The sequence below is a fragment of the Paraphaeosphaeria sporulosa genome (assembly GCF_001642045.1).
Source record: "Paraphaeosphaeria sporulosa strain AP3s5-JAC2a unplaced genomic scaffold CC84scaffold_1, whole genome shotgun sequence".
Lineage (NCBI taxonomy): Eukaryota > Fungi > Ascomycota > Dothideomycetes > Pleosporales > Didymosphaeriaceae > Paraphaeosphaeria > Paraphaeosphaeria sporulosa.
The window spans coordinates 2792268-2809200 of NW_017253360.1; the positions used below are offsets into that span (position 1 = coordinate 2792268).

Consider the following 16933-nt stretch of genomic DNA (forward strand, 5'->3'; position numbering starts at 1 on the left):
GCGACAGGACCGTCAAGATCTGGGATGCGAGCAGCGGCGCGTGCCTGCAGACGCTCCTGGATAGTCGTGCTGTCAACTCGGTTGATCTCGTCTCTATTCTTGCGTTGTCACACTTTGATAAGATCATAACAAACCGAAAGCAATCTGTCTGTCAGGAAGTAACGATTAGCTCAGATAATATCTGGGTTTCTGATAATGTTCAAAAACTGTGGCTTCCGACAGAGTATCGACCAGTAAGCTCAGCTACGTCAAGCAGATGTATTGGTGTAGGTACCGGGTCTGGAAAGATTTGGATATGTAGCTTCGAGTGACATTCGTAGTTTAGGAAGCTTGACTTGTTCTTCTTCTCTTTTAATTTTTAATAACCTTAGCATTCTTAGAGGGATGGAGATAGAGAAGTATATATATTAACTCTTTGCCACAACGAAGCGTCAAGAAGAATCTCTACAGTATGGAAGATAGCTTTCGTCTTATTACGGCTCTTGGTGGATGCTAGGCATTAGGTTCTCGCTATTAGTAGGGCGTGTAGTTACGACGTAGGCTAAGCGCGAGGTCGTAGATGCTTCTAGAAAGCTGCCGTTGTGCGCCACAGCTATTTTCAGTAGTGTCCGCAGCCTATATAACTAGCGTCGAGTTACTTAGTCACAAATGAGGTCACGGAAATTTGAGCACGCTACTACAAGCTACCGCGTGCTAAGAGCGGCGATGGCCCCACGCCCGTGTAGGTGAGTTTTGGCGATCTTGCTCTCTGCGCAGAGAAACTGCCGGCATGTGCCTATATTACCCTAAGTCTACATTGCGAGGCTGTAGTCTTGATCTTTGCTATCTTAGCCTCCTTCTTAGTCTACCGAGCTTTTCGCAGACATGTACTGTCGCAAACAGACAGGGGGTGATAGAAGAGAGTCGAAAGACAATGCTAACAAAATGAGTGACAGCACGGTCAACAGCGCGCTTTTTAGCGGAGACTAATACGCTAGGAAAGCGAAAGCTATAGAATAGTTGCGCATTACATTTGACATTGAGGACACTAGAGACGATCCGAGGGTCCGGAAGAGAAAGCGTCCCGTTATACCGTGCGTCCCGGCACGCTTGGATGGACGTTATTACGACAATTCTAAGTATATAAAGCTGTATGGACCTCAATATATCTCATTAGCTCAAATGTCCTCCCTTAATACATCCGCGCTACTGGTGCCCGCTAGGGCTCTGGTGCCTTTGGTGTTTCGGGCACCATTGCTGAACCGGGCACAACACTCTTCCGCGTAACTTTTGCCTTCCGCACTGGTACTGCCGGACCCGCCTCTACCTCCTGTCCTTGCCCTGTGTTGGGTTCTGACTCTGGGCACTTGCGCTTATGAGTGCGCTTTCCCTTACCCATAGTAGCTTTGGCATTCTCCTTCTCAGCACGCTTCTTCCTCGCCTCTTTAAGGTCTTCGTAGCTCATTACCTTCGCTTTCCCCAAGATAACAGACCTGGTCGATCGGCGGAGTTTAGCTTCTTTGTTCAGCGTCGACAAGAATTGATTCTGGTCTTCCAGGAGGACCTGTTTGGCGAAAGATACCTGAGCAGCATTTGCCAGTTTCTGTACGTGTCTCTGCAAGTGATGTTTGCTTGATTCGTCAGGAAGCGCATGAGCATCTCGTTGGATTAATGTATGTAAAGACGCTAGACCCTCTATTGTTACTAGCGTTATGGGCGTTTTCAAGACTTCAACTTGCGGAGGGGGTTCCTCATTTGAAATACTTATTGTTAGCTTAGGGGTAGGTTTCGGCATACTCCGGAGTACCCTCTCTGGATTGAATGGCAATAGACCCGTGGCTGCCCACGAAGCGGTAATGTTCCTTTTAGAAAACGCCTTGTCTCTTGCAGGCTTATAGAGAGACGTGAAATGCTCCTTGCTAATGTTGTCCAGGCCTCCTTGAAGCAGTCGTTCAACCTCGTCGCGGTGGGCTGCTTTAAGAGACGTAAAGACTGCAACGTCGTAGGGCTATATCTTATAAGAAGTATGAGAAGGGAGGCAGCATAGGAGAATATTAGCTTTAAAGCAGAACTCTAAGATCTTGAGTGTTTCATGGGTCCTAAAACCATCGCATATCAGTACTCGCGGTCTTCCGTTAGCCCGTTCTCTAGTTTGAGGATTGAAGACACGAATGAGCCATTCTAAGCTAATTTTAGAGTTGTTATATCTATTCTTAGAGTGCGTATAATGCCAGCTAGGTGTTGGGTATGTTGTCCAGTTGCTTCGGTGGGTCGAAGCTGGCTAGATGATAAGTGGGAGCAGCGACCTACCATCGCCACTTATATATTTAATAGTAGTTACTATAGTCCGCTTAACGCCTGCTCCTTGGTGTTTACGCAAGTCATCCTTACCTATAAGGACTTTCACCAAGCCAAGCATGCTTAGCATGACTCCTGTCTCATCCATATTATAGACGTTCTCAGGCAGGATAGCTGGATCCTAAATGATGGGTCCAATCACATCAAACTAGTCTACAATCGTCGGGTATATATTATTGCCATGACGCTTCCAGTCTATCGCCTTCACCGTCCTTGCTTTGAGTTTGGGATGGCGTTTCTCGAAGGCTTGAGGCCAGTTCTTGCCCGGGGCCTTTGCCGTGGGCGACCGCTGTCGGGCGAGGATAAGGGCTAGCGAAGGTATATACTTTATACGGACTGGATATCTAAGGTTAGACATTAGTAATAAGAACGCAACTAGCGCTTTCTCTTCCACTAGGGTGAGGTATTGTTGTTTCTGGGCTTTTTCCTTCTCGCAGGGCCGTCTGCAAGCGCGACAATAGAGCGTGGTGAGAGGTACGCCGGCATATTCGGACCGGGCAGCCCATGTCTGGGGTAAATCTACGGGGAAGCCTTCCGCCAGTACCTGGCTGGCTCGGTCCATGTCTACGATGGGTAAGTTGTGATACGATGGTGATGGAAGAGGACAAGCACAGGCTGGAAAGGACACGTAGGCTGCAGCGCTATGTTACCAAAAATAGTATAGCACATACGTTTTCGAGCAAGCGTAGTGATCTAGATTCATTAGGTGTAGCGCTGATTAGCTTAGTAGAAATAAAATACTAAGTAAGCTTAATCAAGATCCTACGCTAAGAAACCATCATACTTCCCCCCACGGAGAAACCTTTTGCCTTTATCCTATGGTGAGTTAAGTGGTCTAGACCAAAAGATAACTATATATTCTCATTGGTAAAATCTCTACAGCGCTCCAAAGAGAAGTAATATGCATCCCATCACAGTGCTGCAGGGGTGGAAAATTAGGACAGCCATAGATGGATGTAAGTAATGGTGAACAGCATGATCAAGGTGTCGAAATTTTGGGTTGCAAGCTAATAATTCGGGGACAAACGCGTGAAAGATACTCATGTCTTGATTATGGCACGAAAAGCCCGCGGGGTAGATAATAAATTAGGGTTGTGGTTTTTCCATGTCCTCACAGGGGGTTTTGCTTCACGCAGGGGGGGATGTTAGTCTGTTTATTGTTGCTATACTGGATACAAAATCTTGTATTCATACTAGTTAAATTGATATATTTCAATTCTCTGATCACCTCGCTATCAAATTGCAATCGAGTCCTACCTTCGTCGTATCGGAGTTGTATACTCGTTCGAGAAATGGCGCAATGTGTTTCTGGTCGTTCAATTTTTATGCTAAAAGCATCCCAGGAATGACATTACGCGTTCTCTGTGTCGTATGAAAATGATTCTTTGAATTTCGAAGATTTTGTGGTCATTAGGAATGTGCACGGTCTTCGGTTCCCTGGCTCGAGCTTCCAGTGGAGTCATAGTCACTAAAAAGTTGATTGTGTAAACCACATGGACAGGGGCAAGCGCTGTGCAGAAACTACTGGACCGCCCGCTTGTGTTTATAAAGACTCGCAAGTCCCCTTTCGTTGCGTCTTACTATCATTTTCATCACTATATATCTCCCTCTCTACACCATTGCCGAGACCGCCCGCATCCTCCCCAAGACACTGCAAGTGTGATGGTTAGCCTGCCGGAAACTTTTGCTGGACCATGCTGATACTACTCTATAGTTCAGAAATCTTGGAGATTTCTGTACCCTAGTTCAAACGCCCGATCTTTGCTAGAAACAACACCACCACGTTGCAATGTCCTGTGCAGCTCCTCGTGGTGGCGTCAGCCTCAATCACAATCCAAGCTCGAGCGGAAATGTGAACTCCAGTGGCACTCAACCGTCCCTCTTCAGGCCTACGCGCGCTGTGTACCCGGCTTTGCCTGGCCAGCCTGACCCTGACGACCTTATACGGGATATTCCATTTCCTGAGAAGGCTGTCTCCGACTTCCAGAGCGTGCCATTCGCCCAGGTAACCAATTCCGTGAATATCTTGTGACTACCTGCTGACCACTTGCAACAGCCACCTCAACGCGATGTCCCCTCCATAATCGTCGCCCACATTTCCAACCCGCAGACATCCAACGCTGAGCCCGACTGGATCCTGCTCATGAACCACTTCAAGGAGAAGCGGAGCCTTGATGGCGTGGGCAACCTTCTGGACCTGTAGGTGACATTTAGCTTAACCTCACACGATCCAGATCTGAACAGCACCGCTAACCTCAATCCTCACCAGGTACGTCTTCATGACGCGCCTCGTGCTCCCAAATGCGATAATCCAGAATCGCCGTCTCCTCCACGAGCTGTACATGGAGAAGCGAAATCTCTCTCCCAACATACGCTTCCGGTACGCAACTTCCTCTCCCCAGCTCCTCCAACACCCACTAACCCCCTATTAGGTACGACTACTGGCACACCCACGCCCCCACCTACACCCCGCCCTCCGCTCAGCCCCTCGACCTTATACAATCCCGTCCTTCCCGCCCAGTATTGCGCTCCGTGCCCACCCCCTCTGGCCAGAACTTCCTGCAGTGGCTGAGCTTGCCATTGAATACGCCAGCAGACAAGCAGCCCTGTCCGAACCAGCTGTTGCACCGGCCGTGTCATCTGGACGCGTATCTGAACGAGGACGAGGGATTTGTGCGGAGGATTCGACCGGAGGCTTTATTGCAGCGGACGGCGAAGGTGCTGAGTCTCTTTTGGTGGATTGCCGTGCAGAATGCCTGGTTGAAGGCGTATGAGGGCGTTGGGTGGGCTGGGATTGAGGGGGAATGCTATGCTTGAATGGCTGGCTGGGGTAGAAAACACGGCACGCTACTGGGATTGGTCAAATACAAGTCGAACACAAGTCGAACATGCATCAAAGCGGGTGCTGTGGACTCAAAGCGATTGGTGTGCATTTCCATGACGGATCGGAGGTGGCTTTGGAAGTGTCCGCAGCATGAAAAGCTTTGATGCGTTTCAACCTGACTTTCACGAATTGATTTGGCTTGTTCTAGATCGGACCACCAAAACAGGTTCTAGATAGATTGACCTTGATACACTTGGACTCTACAACTCTTGTTACAATCTCTCCAACTCCTCTCCCTCTGACTCTTGCTTCCTTCTCCCTACATCTTGTGCACCTTGCTGTTCCTGCTCCACCTCCTGAACGTCTTCCCCTTCCACCAAAACAGCCCTGTGAACAAACACCACAACAGGATCAAACTCGCATTCGTCATGATCGGCGGCACGAAGCCCGCCTCCTCTGACCACGGCGTAATGAACTTGCTGAACCCGTAACCCCACACATTCTTGTTCACCGTGATACTGACGAACAGGCTGCCTGCAACAGGCTTGTAGCTGTCGACGGCGTAGGTACTCACGATACCGGGGAGAGCAGCGACCTGGTTCGTGTGGTTAGAAAGGATTGTGTGCGAAAGAAGGATCGGTATGGGTAAGGAAAGGCAGCTTACTTGGATGCCGGCGCAGGTGTAGCCTATTATGACGATGGCTTCCCAGGGCCAATGGTTGTCGTAGCCGACAGACACGATGATGTTGCCGATATACATAATGATGATGTAGGGTATCATGGCTGGGAGGCGCATTTCGGGCTCTCGAATGCCGTTATTGCGTTTTGTGGAGCGTGCAGAGACCCAGTCGGAGAGTGGACCGGCGGTGAAGAGGCCGATCAAGGCACCGACCAAGACGGCGAAGTTCATAAAACCTGTGAGGGAATGTTAGTTGCCGATGAGAGGAAGGCGAATGAGATAGATGACTTACCGATCGATAGAGGCTTGAAGTTGTAGGGCGGCGCAGCAAATACCTGACTTTGGGTCAAGTTCAGCGTCAGGAACGAACTACAACTCCATGACACGACGAAGCTCGCGAATTCGACAATCGGGAAAGCAAAAAGCTTCCATGGAATCCAGAGATCTAGTAGGATACTCTTTAACGGGTGCGCGTTCTTCTGGAAGAGACCCCATTGTCCTTTGCTCGGCTTGCCCTTGCCCAGGTACGGATCGCGCATCGCCGTTTCCTCGCGCGAAAGATCTTCCTCATTGCTGGGCAGTACAGAGTTCGCCGTAGGTGTGTGTTGAATCTTCTCTTGTTCTACGTCGAGCTCGTCGTTATGCCCCGTGCCGTTCTTCTCGGTGGAGGACGCTGCAGGGCTACTCGGAGCCGGTCCCGCTGCAGGCACGTATTCGCGAGGATATCTCGTTTCCGGGAACATGAAGATGACCATGAGGATGCTCAATCCAAGCAGACCCGTGTTGAACCACCAGAAACTCCTCCAGCCAACAGTCTCAACCATAGCTCCGTTGATGATGGGTCCGACCATCAAAGAGCCCATGTAGACGACCCAGTAGAGAGTGTTCCATTTGCCGCGGTCGTGCAGGAAGAAGATATCCGCGATGACTGCGGGCATAATTGTCTCGGCTGGTCCGGCTCCCAAACCGTTTACCACACAGGCTCCCATGAAGGATCCATATGAATTAGCTTTGGCGCGCCAAATGGACGTGCCAAAGTTGATGATTTGACTGAGAAGGTAGACGGGACGACGACCGAAGGAACTGCTGATAGGGACCCTAGTTGTATAAAGTCAGCTCAATTCATCTCGTTTTGTACCGCCAGACTTACCAGACGAAGTTACTAAACCCCAGCACCAGAATACACACTCCAGTAAACTGAACTGCATCCGCCAAACTGCACTCAAACGCCTCCATCAACGCCGGAAACGCAGGCGCCAACGCCAACGGCCCAAAACCCTGCGTGAATGTGACCATGCTCGCGCTCACAATACACGCAATCTTCCACGGCGTGCTCCAGTTGAGTGGATCATCTGGATGGTCCGAGGGTTGCGGTACGAGAACGGTGCGATGGGCGCCTTTGACGAAGTGATGTTCACCGACATCCGCCATGATCTCGGTGCCAGGCAGGATCTCCATGTGGAGTTCTGCCTCGATCTGGCGGAGCTCCTGGAAGCATTGTGAATATGTGTGCAAATTAAAGTGGTGATGTAAATGCGCGGGAGTTCGAACGTACATTTTCATCGTGTACGACCGCCATGTTGGTCTCTATCGCTCTTGCGCGAAACCCGTCAATGCCTCAGCACAGGAAAGAAAGTGATGTAAGAAGGTACTCCTGCAGCTCTCCGACGCGTCCTAGGGGTCGTGATATACGCCTGCTCAGCGCAAGCGGCCTAATTCTGCCGATCACCGGGACTTGCTCGATGTACACACGGGAACAGGGATCCTGCTCAGTTTAAGCAAGCGTGCACGTCGTTTATTGCGACTAACGTGGGGTGGGCCTATCAGAATGCGCCCACCCGAGTCTTACGCTAAGTCGATGAGGGTACAAGGCCTGGACGGTATCCGAGCTCCAGAGCGGCAGTTGATGTGAACAGAGAGTAGGCCCGATGTGAAACGCCTATAGCTTAGATCAGTATCGGTTCTGGGGAAGTTCCTGGGGATGGACAAGCATACAATCGAGAGCATAGCCTCTGGGGAGGATTCAATCAAACGGTCGGGAGCACACGATAGGAAACCTCTGCAAGGATTTACCTCCTTGTCCTCAATGCGTCTCTACCCGGTGCCAGGCCGTCATCACCGCATGATGCCCTGTTGACCACATGCATCGCAATACATACCCTGTAATAGTGATGCACGCTATCTGTCCGCAACTTCCACACAGTACGCCGGCGGCTCTTCTGAATCCATCTCGAGCCTCGTGTTACGCCTCGATATCCACTCTGCATCTAGACCCGCATCCTCTTACGGTAGAAACGCCCAGCGACGCCCAGCCCAACTGCCGCATCCTATCGTGGCACCCTAATACTCTCGCTCCACACCGTCGCTGTCACCCACGCGTACCCCACATAAATCTCACATGGCCGCGGCATCCCCATGAATAGGGGAAGGATGGGCGGGCCACTCCACGACGTGTGGCTGGTTGGCGCTGGCGGCGCTGGCGTCCATGACAGTGGAGCGCTCCTTTTTCCCCCGCCTTCTGGGCCGTCCGCTGCATCCCTGTTCATCCCCGCATCACCCCTAACGCGCTACGCCAGCCACAAACCTCGGAAGATCATCACGGCTTGTTCTTATCGACAAATGCTGGAGAAGTCACTTGGAAGGAGAATGGAAATCGTCCGAGGACTATCATTTCGAAAACGCTACAATTAAACAATTCCTTCATCGAAGCCTGCTCTTGGCAGGAGGTATCATCCTGTAAAAAAGCAACATGCATAAAGCTCCCAAAAAATCGTCATCTGCCACGCGCTTTTCCTGCGTCATGTACAAATCAATCACCGTGCCAACCCTTGCGCGTGCTCTGTATATACAGCCAAATCCATGCATGGTCGACGTCCAACACTCGAGGACGGTCATGTGTTATTACTTTGGTATCGTCGCGTTGGTCGTGCTGGGCGTCCGCTTCCATCCACCCCAGCCCCATCCGCCGCCTGTAGTCGCCGCAGGAGCAGGCGCAGGCGCAGGTGTCGCTGCGGGTGTAGTAGGCGTTGATTTTGCTGCCGGTGGTGTCTGGACGTTCATCGCTTTCTTCATATTTTCGAATTTGTTCCTCATCTCTTCTAATTCCTGCTTTGCGACTGCTTCCGCTGTTTTGGCGTTGACGAGCTCGAGTAGCAGCGCCTCGTTGTCGGCAGGAGCTTGGTTCTCCGTAGTGGTGAGCACTTGTTGGGTAGCAAGGGACGAAGCGCGCTTTGCAAACGTCATTGGCCCCTTGACAGACTTTGTCGAGTCCGATCGACCAAGTCGGAACTCGCGAAGACCTCCTCTTGTAGACGCCATGCTATCGGTCGTATTCGACCTGGACAGAGACGGTGTTGAGTCTGGTGTCGCGTCCGAAAATGGTACCGACCCCTTCCGAGCATTCTGTCGTAACTCCATGATCGTCTTTTCCAGCTTCTGGTTTTGGTTGTAAGAATCTTGTAGACGATGACGCGTCTCTTTCAGGGCCTCTCGCGAGATGTTGAGGTCAGCTTGCACATCGTTCAATTCCCTTGTCACAGCCTGGGCTCGTAGTGACTCTGAAGTCAACTGCTCTTTAGTGCGAGCGAGGTTGTCGCGCAGAACCTGTTTGGTCTCAAACATCGAGGACGCGCGGTGATGTGTCTGATGCGTTGGGAATCGTTCATCCAGAGTCTTGGCAGCCTCGTCCAACTCCTGCGGCTCCTCATCGACCGTTGGGACTAGGGTTGCAGCTGTGATGGTAGTTCTGCGGCGAGATGCCCGATCTGATGGTGCGGTAAGAGATGACGGCTTAGACCGCATCTTATCAAGGACCGCACGGACAATGCGGTGGTCTTCCTTTCGTTCTTCTCGTTGTTTCTGGAGAGCAGCCTCAAGTTCGCTGTTGGAGCGTTGCAGCTGACTAACGGACATCAATAGCTGCTCAATTTGATAGTGCAGGTCCCGCTGGTCCCGATCATTAGACGAATGACCTGTTTTGACAGACATGGCTCTCGACTCATGGCCAACCTTGATAGACGGGACTTCAGACGCTCGCGAGATGTCCGTCAACGCGGTGCTTTGGGTATTCGTAGACGACTCCGATCCATCTACAGACTTTAGGGTGGATGCAAGGCTTTGTGTGGAGGGCGTCCTTCGCAGGAAACTGAGCGGTCGTGACGGCGCGGTAAGACCGGGGCTGAGAGCAACCGACTTGGTCGAGTTCGATCCACCCCATAACCGTCCAAGGAAAGAGGTCGCGGACTTTTGCACTTTAGTCTTCTCGACAGCATCCTGCTCTTCCTTGTATATCGCCTCCAAACCCTGCAGCTTCTCTCGAGTGACGTCTTCTGTGAAGCTAACGAGATCTCTCACGAGGTCATCAGCAGACCGTGCATTGCGCCCGTAAGGGTCCCACATCGCCCTGCTCAGGAGCAGTTGCATGACGTCTTCAAACTCGGTCAGAGCGAGAAGCCTTTTCTCGTTTCTCCTCATAAGCGCAAGCGCCACACGCATGATAGTCTCTGATGCGCCCTCGGCAAACAGAACATCGTAGACGCGGAAGAGCATCGGAAGCGGACATGTGGTTGCAAAGAATGATAGAAACCATGACGACGCGTAAGCCGTTTCTACACCCAGTTCGTCGAGATGCGCTGCGAGTTGGGGCATGTGATGTTGCAGTAGGCGCTGAAACTGAAATATGCGAAGGTGCAGCCCCGAGAGGTCCGGGAGGAAGCATGCACGCAGATCGTAGTCTTCCATAAGCCTGGCAATCATCAGTAGAGAACTAGCAGAATCGACCAAGGAGAGCCAACGTACCGCACAAGCACGCAGAAGGCTTCCTTATCGCCCATCTGCATCAAGAGCGGACCGACCAGGAAGCCCAGACCCTGGCAGTAGCCAATCTTGTCGTCGTAGAGACTGAAGCACTTGAGTACGCGGCCAAGCATCTTCTGACCTTCACCGTCAGGGTCCTTGAACATGTCTACTCCGGGGAAACTTCTACCCAGGTCCTTGTTGATGATGTTCTCATATGGACTTGACTCCCCGCACAGCTGGTCGTACTGGTCCTCGATCATCTTTGCCCGTGCTCCAGATGCGCTCTGCCACACGACTCCGCGCAGTGGCGCTGGGATGCCACTGCGAATCTTGTTGAGCGTCAGGGTGGGCAGCCGTTGGACCGTTTGTGGGTAGTCTCGAACGAGGGCAGCCCAGAACTCGAGCTCGGTCATGGGCGGAGGGGAGGGTAATTGAGAAGCGCGCATGTCTGCAGCGCCTTCTTCCACGAGCTTTTTCAGTTGGTGCATCGAGGGCGGTCGAGACTGGGAGCGCGCACGGGACACCTTGATGTTGGTAGCCTTTGAATCAGCCATGAGTGCATTGTTCTCCTGCTCCAGACGCGCGAGGAGGAGCGCCATTGCCTGCCCGCATTAGCTTCACTTCAACTTTCACCTTTGCATCCAAAAGCTCACCTCGTCCTGGCCCTCCTCCTGCGGCTCCTGTTCCTCCTTCTTCTCCAGCTCGGCCCAGTCTACTTGGGCACTCTGGTCAGAGCCGTTGCTGTTGCTCCGCGAGCGTTCGGCGGATGTTGGTGTTTTGGGGACATGTTCGTCGGAAAGGGAGATGGTGGGACTGGCGACTGCCGGGCTGCTGTCCCTGTCGCGACTGCCGCGTCGACCGAAAGCTTCCATGATCTCAGCAGAGCTCGGACGCGACGAAAGCCTCTTTTCCTCTTGGACGGTGATGTCGGGGTGCTGCAGCGCTGGCGAAACAACTTCGTCCTCGGCGGCGGGTACACCGTCGGTCTCAGACAGCGGGACGGTGACCATGGAGTCAGTCGGCAGGCGCTCGCTATCGATGTGGATTCTTGGGGCGCGCCTGGCGACTTCCTGGCCCTCAGGGGCACCTGATTCCCGCGCGAGGTCCATGGTATGTTTTTTGGTCGCTTTCAACCTGGTGACATCTGCAGGGACCGTCTAGGGTGCAGAGGTTGGCTGGGAGAGCGATCGGGCCGCAGCTCTGTCGTGGTACGTCGCAGTGTTTTCGGTGCCTGTTTAGTGCAGGAATTGGCGCGGAGGGTTGGCTGTCGGAGGTTGCAGACGGTGCTTGCAGCGGGTGCGTTTCGAGTGGCGGCGGTCCACGCGCTGGGGGAGATTCAACAGTCGCAAAACATGTACCGAACGAGTGGAATGCAACGCCGCGGCGGATGCAGGATGCTAGTAATGAGCGAAGGGCACAGTGTGCAAGTCAAAGCAACGCAGGTTCACAGACGCACCGCGGAGGAGGGGGCTCGACCTGTAAAGGAGGTGCAGGCGCATGGGGTAGAGGGCTAGCTTATCGGTCCACCCTTGGCTGCAGATGCATATTAATCCGTCGCCAACGGGCCACTTTTTGTCGGTGCTGAACGCACAAGCGACCTCTCAAACGGCCAGTCCGCAGCCACGATTCTGCCGTCTCGCTGGGCTGTCGTGCGGGCTTGTTGCCTGGTTGCACAGAGCGCGCTGCATGTGTTGACGCGCCGTAAATACGAACAGTTGCCACGCGAGAGCACGCGAACTTGGGTACCACCTCCAACGAGGGCCAATCGCCCGCCTGGGCACCCCAAGTCGCGTGCTCGCGCACACAAGTCAGCCCCGCCGTGCGAAACAACAATGACGGTCTGCCAACCGCTGCCACACCAGTCTGGAGGGATGATGCCGTCTTGCCTCGCGCTGCAAACATCACCAACACCCTAAGCTTCATGCTCACCGCTTGTATCGCCCGATCATCGGGCTGTTGCGTGAACCAGAAGCGTCCTGATGCCTTCCCTACTGTTGCATCGTACAAACCCGGGCATGCCCTGGCTACATCATATCTGGAGCACAAGTCTGAAACAACTTTCTGTGATGTGGTTCGCGTGTTTAGCGCGAACATGTGCTGGCCTTGTCCGTATTTCCGTCTCACTCAGCCTACATCATCCTACTACGGACCTGGGCATGCCGCCGCCCCGGCGACCAACTCCAACCCCACCACCTAGGAACGGATATACACAACAGAACTTTACCTTTCTATAGGAACGTCGCAGCGCAATCGTAGTACCGACGCAGTGCTCAGCTCAGATCCATCTACAGATCCAGATTGCAGAAAAGAGATAGCGAATGTCTACCTGAGTGCAATACTGAAGTGAGCCACGCCGTCCGCAAATACATATCAGCGCAATTCCACCACCGGAGATGGGAAGCCCTGCTGACCCCCATCCCACCATCACGCTGTCCCCATGCCGGAGCTTTCACGAATGCGTTCATGCCGTCTCGTAGCAAAGCCGTCCCTTGTTTGCCTTGGACCATCACGTCGTTCTTTCTCCATACGAAATTATCTAAGCCTTGGCCCTTTTGTCGTCTCGCACCCATTCGCACTCGTCCGCCCGCCCCTCCAAATCTCCCCAGCCCTTCACCTCCATGCTCTCCATGCGCTCCGTATTGTCCCTCAACCACTGCCACTGCAGTAGAGCCTGCATCACCAACTGGACCAATGTGTCCGTGTTCCACCCCGCGACCTCCTCATCTTCAAACATGAGCCACTTGTCCAGTCCCGTGACATGATGCTTCATCGCCTGTCCCACCTTGTAAACGTGGTAGCCCTGCACCGGCGCCGCAATCAGCGTGGCCCAAATATTTGGCAACGCCGGCCTCCTCCCAGGGTGCACTTTGTCTTCTTCCTCCGCCGCCGCGACAGATGCCTCCAAGTTGCCCAGGGGGGGATGCGACTCGACAACGATGAAGTGGTTGTTCGCCCGCTTAGCCCACTCGCGCAACATGTCGTATCGCAAGATCATCCTCGTCGACGTAGTCCTCTTCGCCGCGTACATTCGGTGCATGCACGCCCTATTCTGAGCAATCTGTTCGGGAAGCAGCGTCCGCGTAGCCAGAAAGAGAAGCTCCTCTAGCAGCAGGCGGCCGTTGCCCATGGCCGTCTTCTCCTCGAGTTCCAGTATCGGGACAAGCAGATCACGCCAGTTCGTCGTCGTAGTAACGGATTGGCGGAGAACGTTCATGATAGAGATCGAGTTGGGATGCGCACGGCCAAAGTCGAGGAGGGCGTCGAGCGAGGCTTCCAGAGTGCCTTCAAAAGGGGAGGGGTGCGTGGGAGGAAGGAGATAGTGAGATGGTATGTGGATCAGTTCAAGGTCCGGCTTCTCGGACAGGGCACGTTCGAGGGTTCCTGCAGGTGTGTCGACAAAGATACTGTCAGTTCGCGCAACGCTCATAGTTCGGCGGTTTGTAGGTTGAGTCATTGTTTGGGTTTCGGTTGTCGTTCTTGCGGGGAGTTCGTCTATATAGCTGGCCAAAGTGGTAGATTCCCGGTGAAACTTTCATGGAGTTGACGCCGTGGCCAGGTGAAGGTGAATCGCAGCGCCAGGTACCACGAATGTGCCAGCACTGGCCACCATAAGTGATTTGAAGCTTTACGTGCATTGTGATCAGCCGGACTATCTCATGTTCTTACCCGTTGGCTATGGTGAGAGGCGACGAAGATCAGTGAGTTCAGCTCAGGGACGCATATCTGAAAGTTTGACGGCGCGTTTGTTGATGCTGTCACATGTCCAGGACTCCGATCCTGGGTAACTTTTGCTCGTTTGAAAACTTCCTGAGTATGCTCACAAGATTGCAGTCCTGGAGAGAGCCCGGTCTCCTAATGAAAGCAGACGTACCTGTTCGAAGCACGTTCACCACAACATCATCCCGCTGCTCGCAAAGCTCTTGAACCATGCCGCAGATTCTATAAGGACTTCAAAGCGTAAGTAGCCAACAACATTGCTTCGAGTCGATGCCAGTTTCAAATCCTACCTCATTGACGCAATTGGGCGCTTTTTCATCACGCACTGGAGCACCTCAACCGTGGATAACAGCCAAACTACAGAGTACCGAATCCAGGACAAGTTTGTCAATTTATATCCCTTCGCATATACCACCATCCAGTCATTCAAACACTCTTCCTCGCCACAACCCACAAAAACGTAGCATCAACATTGCTCTCCCTCGTCTCCCTTACCAACACCTCCAAACCTGCGTCCGCCACCATTTTCGCGCTCCCCTCCGCCCCCCACCCACTCCAAAACGTCCACCCCTTCTCCTCCCCCAGCCACTTCTCCATGACATGGCTCTCCTGCTCCTCGTCCGCAAAATTCGCAAGAAAGTACCCACCAGGCTTCAACCAGCCCACGATTTTCTGCATGAGCAGAACCTGTTCGTCACGCGGGAGGTGGATGATAGAATAGAACCCCGTGACCGCGTCGAACGAACGGGGCGGGAAGTCCAGTGCGAGCATGTCGCCCGGAATGAGCGTGACTTTCCCGCTTTCTACATGGTCAGCGAGGTGCTGGCGTGCGAGGTCGAGCTGCACGGTGGACAGGTCGTTGGCGGTGACGTGAATGGAGGGTGTGGGGTTGTCGAGAAAGGTCTTTGTGCTGGGAACGCCAGCGCCGCAGCCGAGCTCGAGGAGTGTGGCATCTGCGCGGCCTGTCTCTTTTAGGAGGCTGAGCAGGCGGTTGACGTAGTTGAGGCGGATGTTGTCGAGGACATTTCCGAGCTTGGCGTTGTAGGTGTGCGCTATGGCGTCGTAGCAATTCTTCATGCGGTCTTTCAGGTCTCCGGGGACAGTGGTGGGTTTAGCCATCTTGAGTGCAAACGGTGGTTATTGAGCTTGGGTACGCGTCGTAAGGGTTCGTTGTTGTCCGACTGTGTCATTCGCAGAGTGAACTATCACATTTACATTTATTTATAGGGCTGCCGAATTGTAGGCACTGTGAGGTGAGAAGCAATACCTAGTTTGAGATCTGGTGAACTTGCATTAGCGTGGGGATACCCCACACCATTGATTGCGCCCTTCTCTGGATGGGGATGGGCTCCGGGGTCAAGGGCGTACTAAAAGGGCTTGACTCACCTACACCGGGCAGTTGCTCAAATAGCTTCGCTACTTCGTTGCAATAGTTTGCGATGCAAGTCCAGCTCGACGTGAGTCACGCTGTAGTGCGTACAGTCTGCGGCTATCAGGGAGTGACCACAGCGGTTTACGCTCTTCGGTTCAAGCAACATGTTTTGTACATTTCCGTTACTTTATCGGTATAAACATAGAGAATTGAATCGGTGCTTGTTAACACCAATACATTGCTAAACCGGTCGTGGTCGCTATGCCGCCCGTCTCTTGATATAATACAACACCCACACATATACAGTACATATACTTGATGCCAGGGACCGTTTATTTCGTCCTCTTGTTCTTCAGCTTGATTGTCTCTCCATTCACAAAGATACCCTTTCCTTTATACGGCTCTGGTACCCTCCACTTCCGTATCTTTGCTGCGAATTGCATTACCACCTCCTTCTCAGGACCTTCCAACAGTAAACGTGTGGGCTGTGGCGTGCTGGCCTTCATGCCTTTGGGAATTCCCAACTCAATTGGGTGAGAGTATCCGACCTTCAAGTTCACGAACTCCTGACCGGGGAACTCCGGTTCGACGGTCGTAGCGGTCTTTTCAATAGTGGAGCGGTAACCGACACCGTTGAAGCGGAGAATTGCAGAGTGACCTTCGCTCACGCCGAGGATGTGATTTTGGAGGTATGCGCGGGTCGTTCCTGCTACAAGTCAGCCGCAAGAATCTTACATGGTCGGAGATATGGATGCGCACCCCACATAGCCTTCTGCTTCTTGTCTGTGGCATCCGCGACGGTGAGCGTAGGGCCCGACAGGGCAGGATCCTGGTTGATGTTCACATAGGCGGGAACGTCCATCGAGAGCTCGCCAAGCGGCCCCTTGATCTGGACTGTGGACATTGCCTGCGAACGCGCTCCCCTGCCTCTAGACGAAGGCGGAATGACCTTGAACGTGACGCCTGGCGGAATGGACAGCGGCGCGGAGCCGATCTTAGACTGACATGGCGACGTCGATGCGAAACCGCGCGCGGCAGCGGGTGCCTGGAAGGCCGGGAGGAGGAACAGAGGGAGCGAATCGATTTTAGGCTGCGAGGGAGCGAGGAGGCTGCGGGCGCAACGCCGGCGTGCTGTTGAGAACATCGTGTAATTGACGACGATGCTGCTGGCGTAACTTTTCTGGAGCGTTGCAGATGCGCGGCCGCC

At 53.1% G+C, this 16933-nt stretch overlaps 8 protein-coding genes across 8 annotated transcripts in view; 2 read left to right on the plus strand and 6 right to left on the minus strand.

Moving 5' to 3' along the window:
* Nucleotides 1-311, plus strand: part of CC84DRAFT_1182897 (HET-domain-containing protein) — a gene marked incomplete at both ends in the record, with an annotated part of 4406 nt that extends 4095 nt beyond the window's left edge. The window contains one exon of the mRNA XM_018180651.1: nucleotides 18-311. Coding sequence (XP_018042511.1) covers nucleotides 18-311 — 294 coding nt within the window. The remainder of the gene's footprint in view (nucleotides 1-17) is intronic.
* A 1091-nt stretch (nucleotides 312-1402) lies between these two features.
* Nucleotides 1403-1720, minus strand: CC84DRAFT_1071446 (uncharacterized protein; the record flags this gene model as incomplete). Its single annotated transcript, XM_018173675.1, has 1 exon — nucleotides 1403-1720. A coding segment is annotated over one exon (318 nt), but the record flags the coding sequence as incomplete, so codon positions are not given.
* A 2298-nt stretch (nucleotides 1721-4018) lies between these two features.
* Nucleotides 4019-5417, plus strand: CC84DRAFT_1254475 (uncharacterized protein). Its single transcript, XM_018184465.1, has 4 exons — nucleotides 4019-4342; nucleotides 4394-4536; nucleotides 4607-4717; nucleotides 4770-5417. The coding sequence occupies exons 1-4, from the start codon at nucleotides 4127-4129 to the stop codon at nucleotides 5152-5154; spliced, it is 855 nt and encodes a 284-aa protein (XP_018042513.1). The 5' UTR covers nucleotides 4019-4126; the 3' UTR covers nucleotides 5155-5417.
* Nucleotides 5418-5480: 63 nt separating this feature from the next.
* Nucleotides 5481-7419, minus strand: CC84DRAFT_1182902 (MFS general substrate transporter; the record flags this gene model as incomplete). Its single annotated transcript, XM_018180652.1, has 5 exons — nucleotides 5481-5756; nucleotides 5826-6076; nucleotides 6133-6938; nucleotides 6991-7328; nucleotides 7396-7419. The coding sequence occupies 5 exons, from the start codon at nucleotides 7417-7419 to the stop codon at nucleotides 5481-5483; spliced, it is 1695 nt and encodes a 564-aa protein (XP_018042514.1).
* A 1083-nt stretch (nucleotides 7420-8502) lies between these two features.
* Nucleotides 8503-12111, minus strand: CC84DRAFT_1108244 (uncharacterized protein). Its single transcript, XM_018175197.1, has 3 exons — nucleotides 11291-12111; nucleotides 10638-11239; nucleotides 8503-10584 (listed from the first exon to the last, which is right to left on the minus strand). The coding sequence occupies exons 1-3, from the start codon at nucleotides 11744-11746 to the stop codon at nucleotides 8742-8744; spliced, it is 2901 nt and encodes a 966-aa protein (XP_018042515.1). The 5' UTR covers nucleotides 11747-12111; the 3' UTR covers nucleotides 8503-8741.
* Nucleotides 12112-13173: 1062 nt separating this feature from the next.
* On the minus strand, nucleotides 13174-14130 carry CC84DRAFT_1254478 (uncharacterized protein; the record flags this gene model as incomplete). Its single annotated transcript, XM_018184466.1, has 1 exon — nucleotides 13174-14130. The coding sequence occupies exon 1, from the start codon at nucleotides 14089-14091 to the stop codon at nucleotides 13174-13176; it is 918 nt and encodes a 305-aa protein (XP_018042516.1). The 5' UTR covers nucleotides 14092-14130.
* A 588-nt stretch (nucleotides 14131-14718) lies between these two features.
* On the minus strand, nucleotides 14719-15609 carry CC84DRAFT_1254479 (methyltransferase domain-containing protein). The gene has a single exon (XM_018184467.1). It carries the CDS (start codon nucleotides 15471-15473, stop codon nucleotides 14781-14783), a length of 693 nt encoding a protein of 230 aa, XP_018042517.1. The 5' UTR covers nucleotides 15474-15609; the 3' UTR covers nucleotides 14719-14780.
* A 283-nt stretch (nucleotides 15610-15892) lies between these two features.
* Nucleotides 15893-16913, minus strand: CC84DRAFT_1159510 (60S ribosomal protein-like protein L6). Its single transcript, XM_018177252.1, has 2 exons — nucleotides 16486-16913; nucleotides 15893-16432 (listed from the first exon to the last, which is right to left on the minus strand). Exons 1-2 carry the CDS (start codon nucleotides 16868-16870, stop codon nucleotides 16059-16061), a joined length of 759 nt encoding a protein of 252 aa, XP_018042518.1. The 5' UTR covers nucleotides 16871-16913; the 3' UTR covers nucleotides 15893-16058.
* Between the last annotated feature and the right edge of the window lie 20 nt (nucleotides 16914-16933).

Excerpts from the sequence above, each read along its gene's own strand:
- CC84DRAFT_1159510 (XM_018177252.1), bottom strand. The coding sequence starts at position 16,870 with ATGTTCTCAACAGCACGCCGGCGTTGCGCCCGCAGCCTCCTCGCTCCC. Across the intron at positions 16,433-16,485 it reads GAAGCAGAAGGCTATGTGGG|GAACGACCCGCGCATACCTC; the intron begins GTGCGCATCCAT and ends GACTTGTAGCAG.
- CC84DRAFT_1108244 (XM_018175197.1), bottom strand. The coding sequence starts at position 11,746 with ATGGACCTCGCGCGGGAATCAGGTGCCCCTGAGGGCCAGGAAGTCGCC. Across the intron at positions 11,240-11,290 it reads AGGAGGAGGGCCAGGACGAG|GCAATGGCGCTCCTCCTCGC; the intron begins GTGAGCTTTTGG and ends TAATGCGGGCAG. Across the intron at positions 10,585-10,637 it reads GCCTTCTGCGTGCTTGTGCG|GCTTATGGAAGACTACGATC; the intron begins GTACGTTGGCTC and ends GATGATTGCCAG.
- CC84DRAFT_1254479 (XM_018184467.1), bottom strand. The coding sequence starts at position 15,473 with ATGGCTAAACCCACCACTGTCCCCGGAGACCTGAAAGACCGCATGAAG.
- CC84DRAFT_1254475 (XM_018184465.1), top strand. The coding sequence starts at position 4,127 with ATGTCCTGTGCAGCTCCTCGTGGTGGCGTCAGCCTCAATCACAATCCA. Across the intron at positions 4,343-4,393 it reads AGAGCGTGCCATTCGCCCAG|CCACCTCAACGCGATGTCCC; the intron begins GTAACCAATTCC and ends CACTTGCAACAG. Across the intron at positions 4,718-4,769 it reads TCTCCCAACATACGCTTCCG|GTACGACTACTGGCACACCC; the intron begins GTACGCAACTTC and ends ACCCCCTATTAG.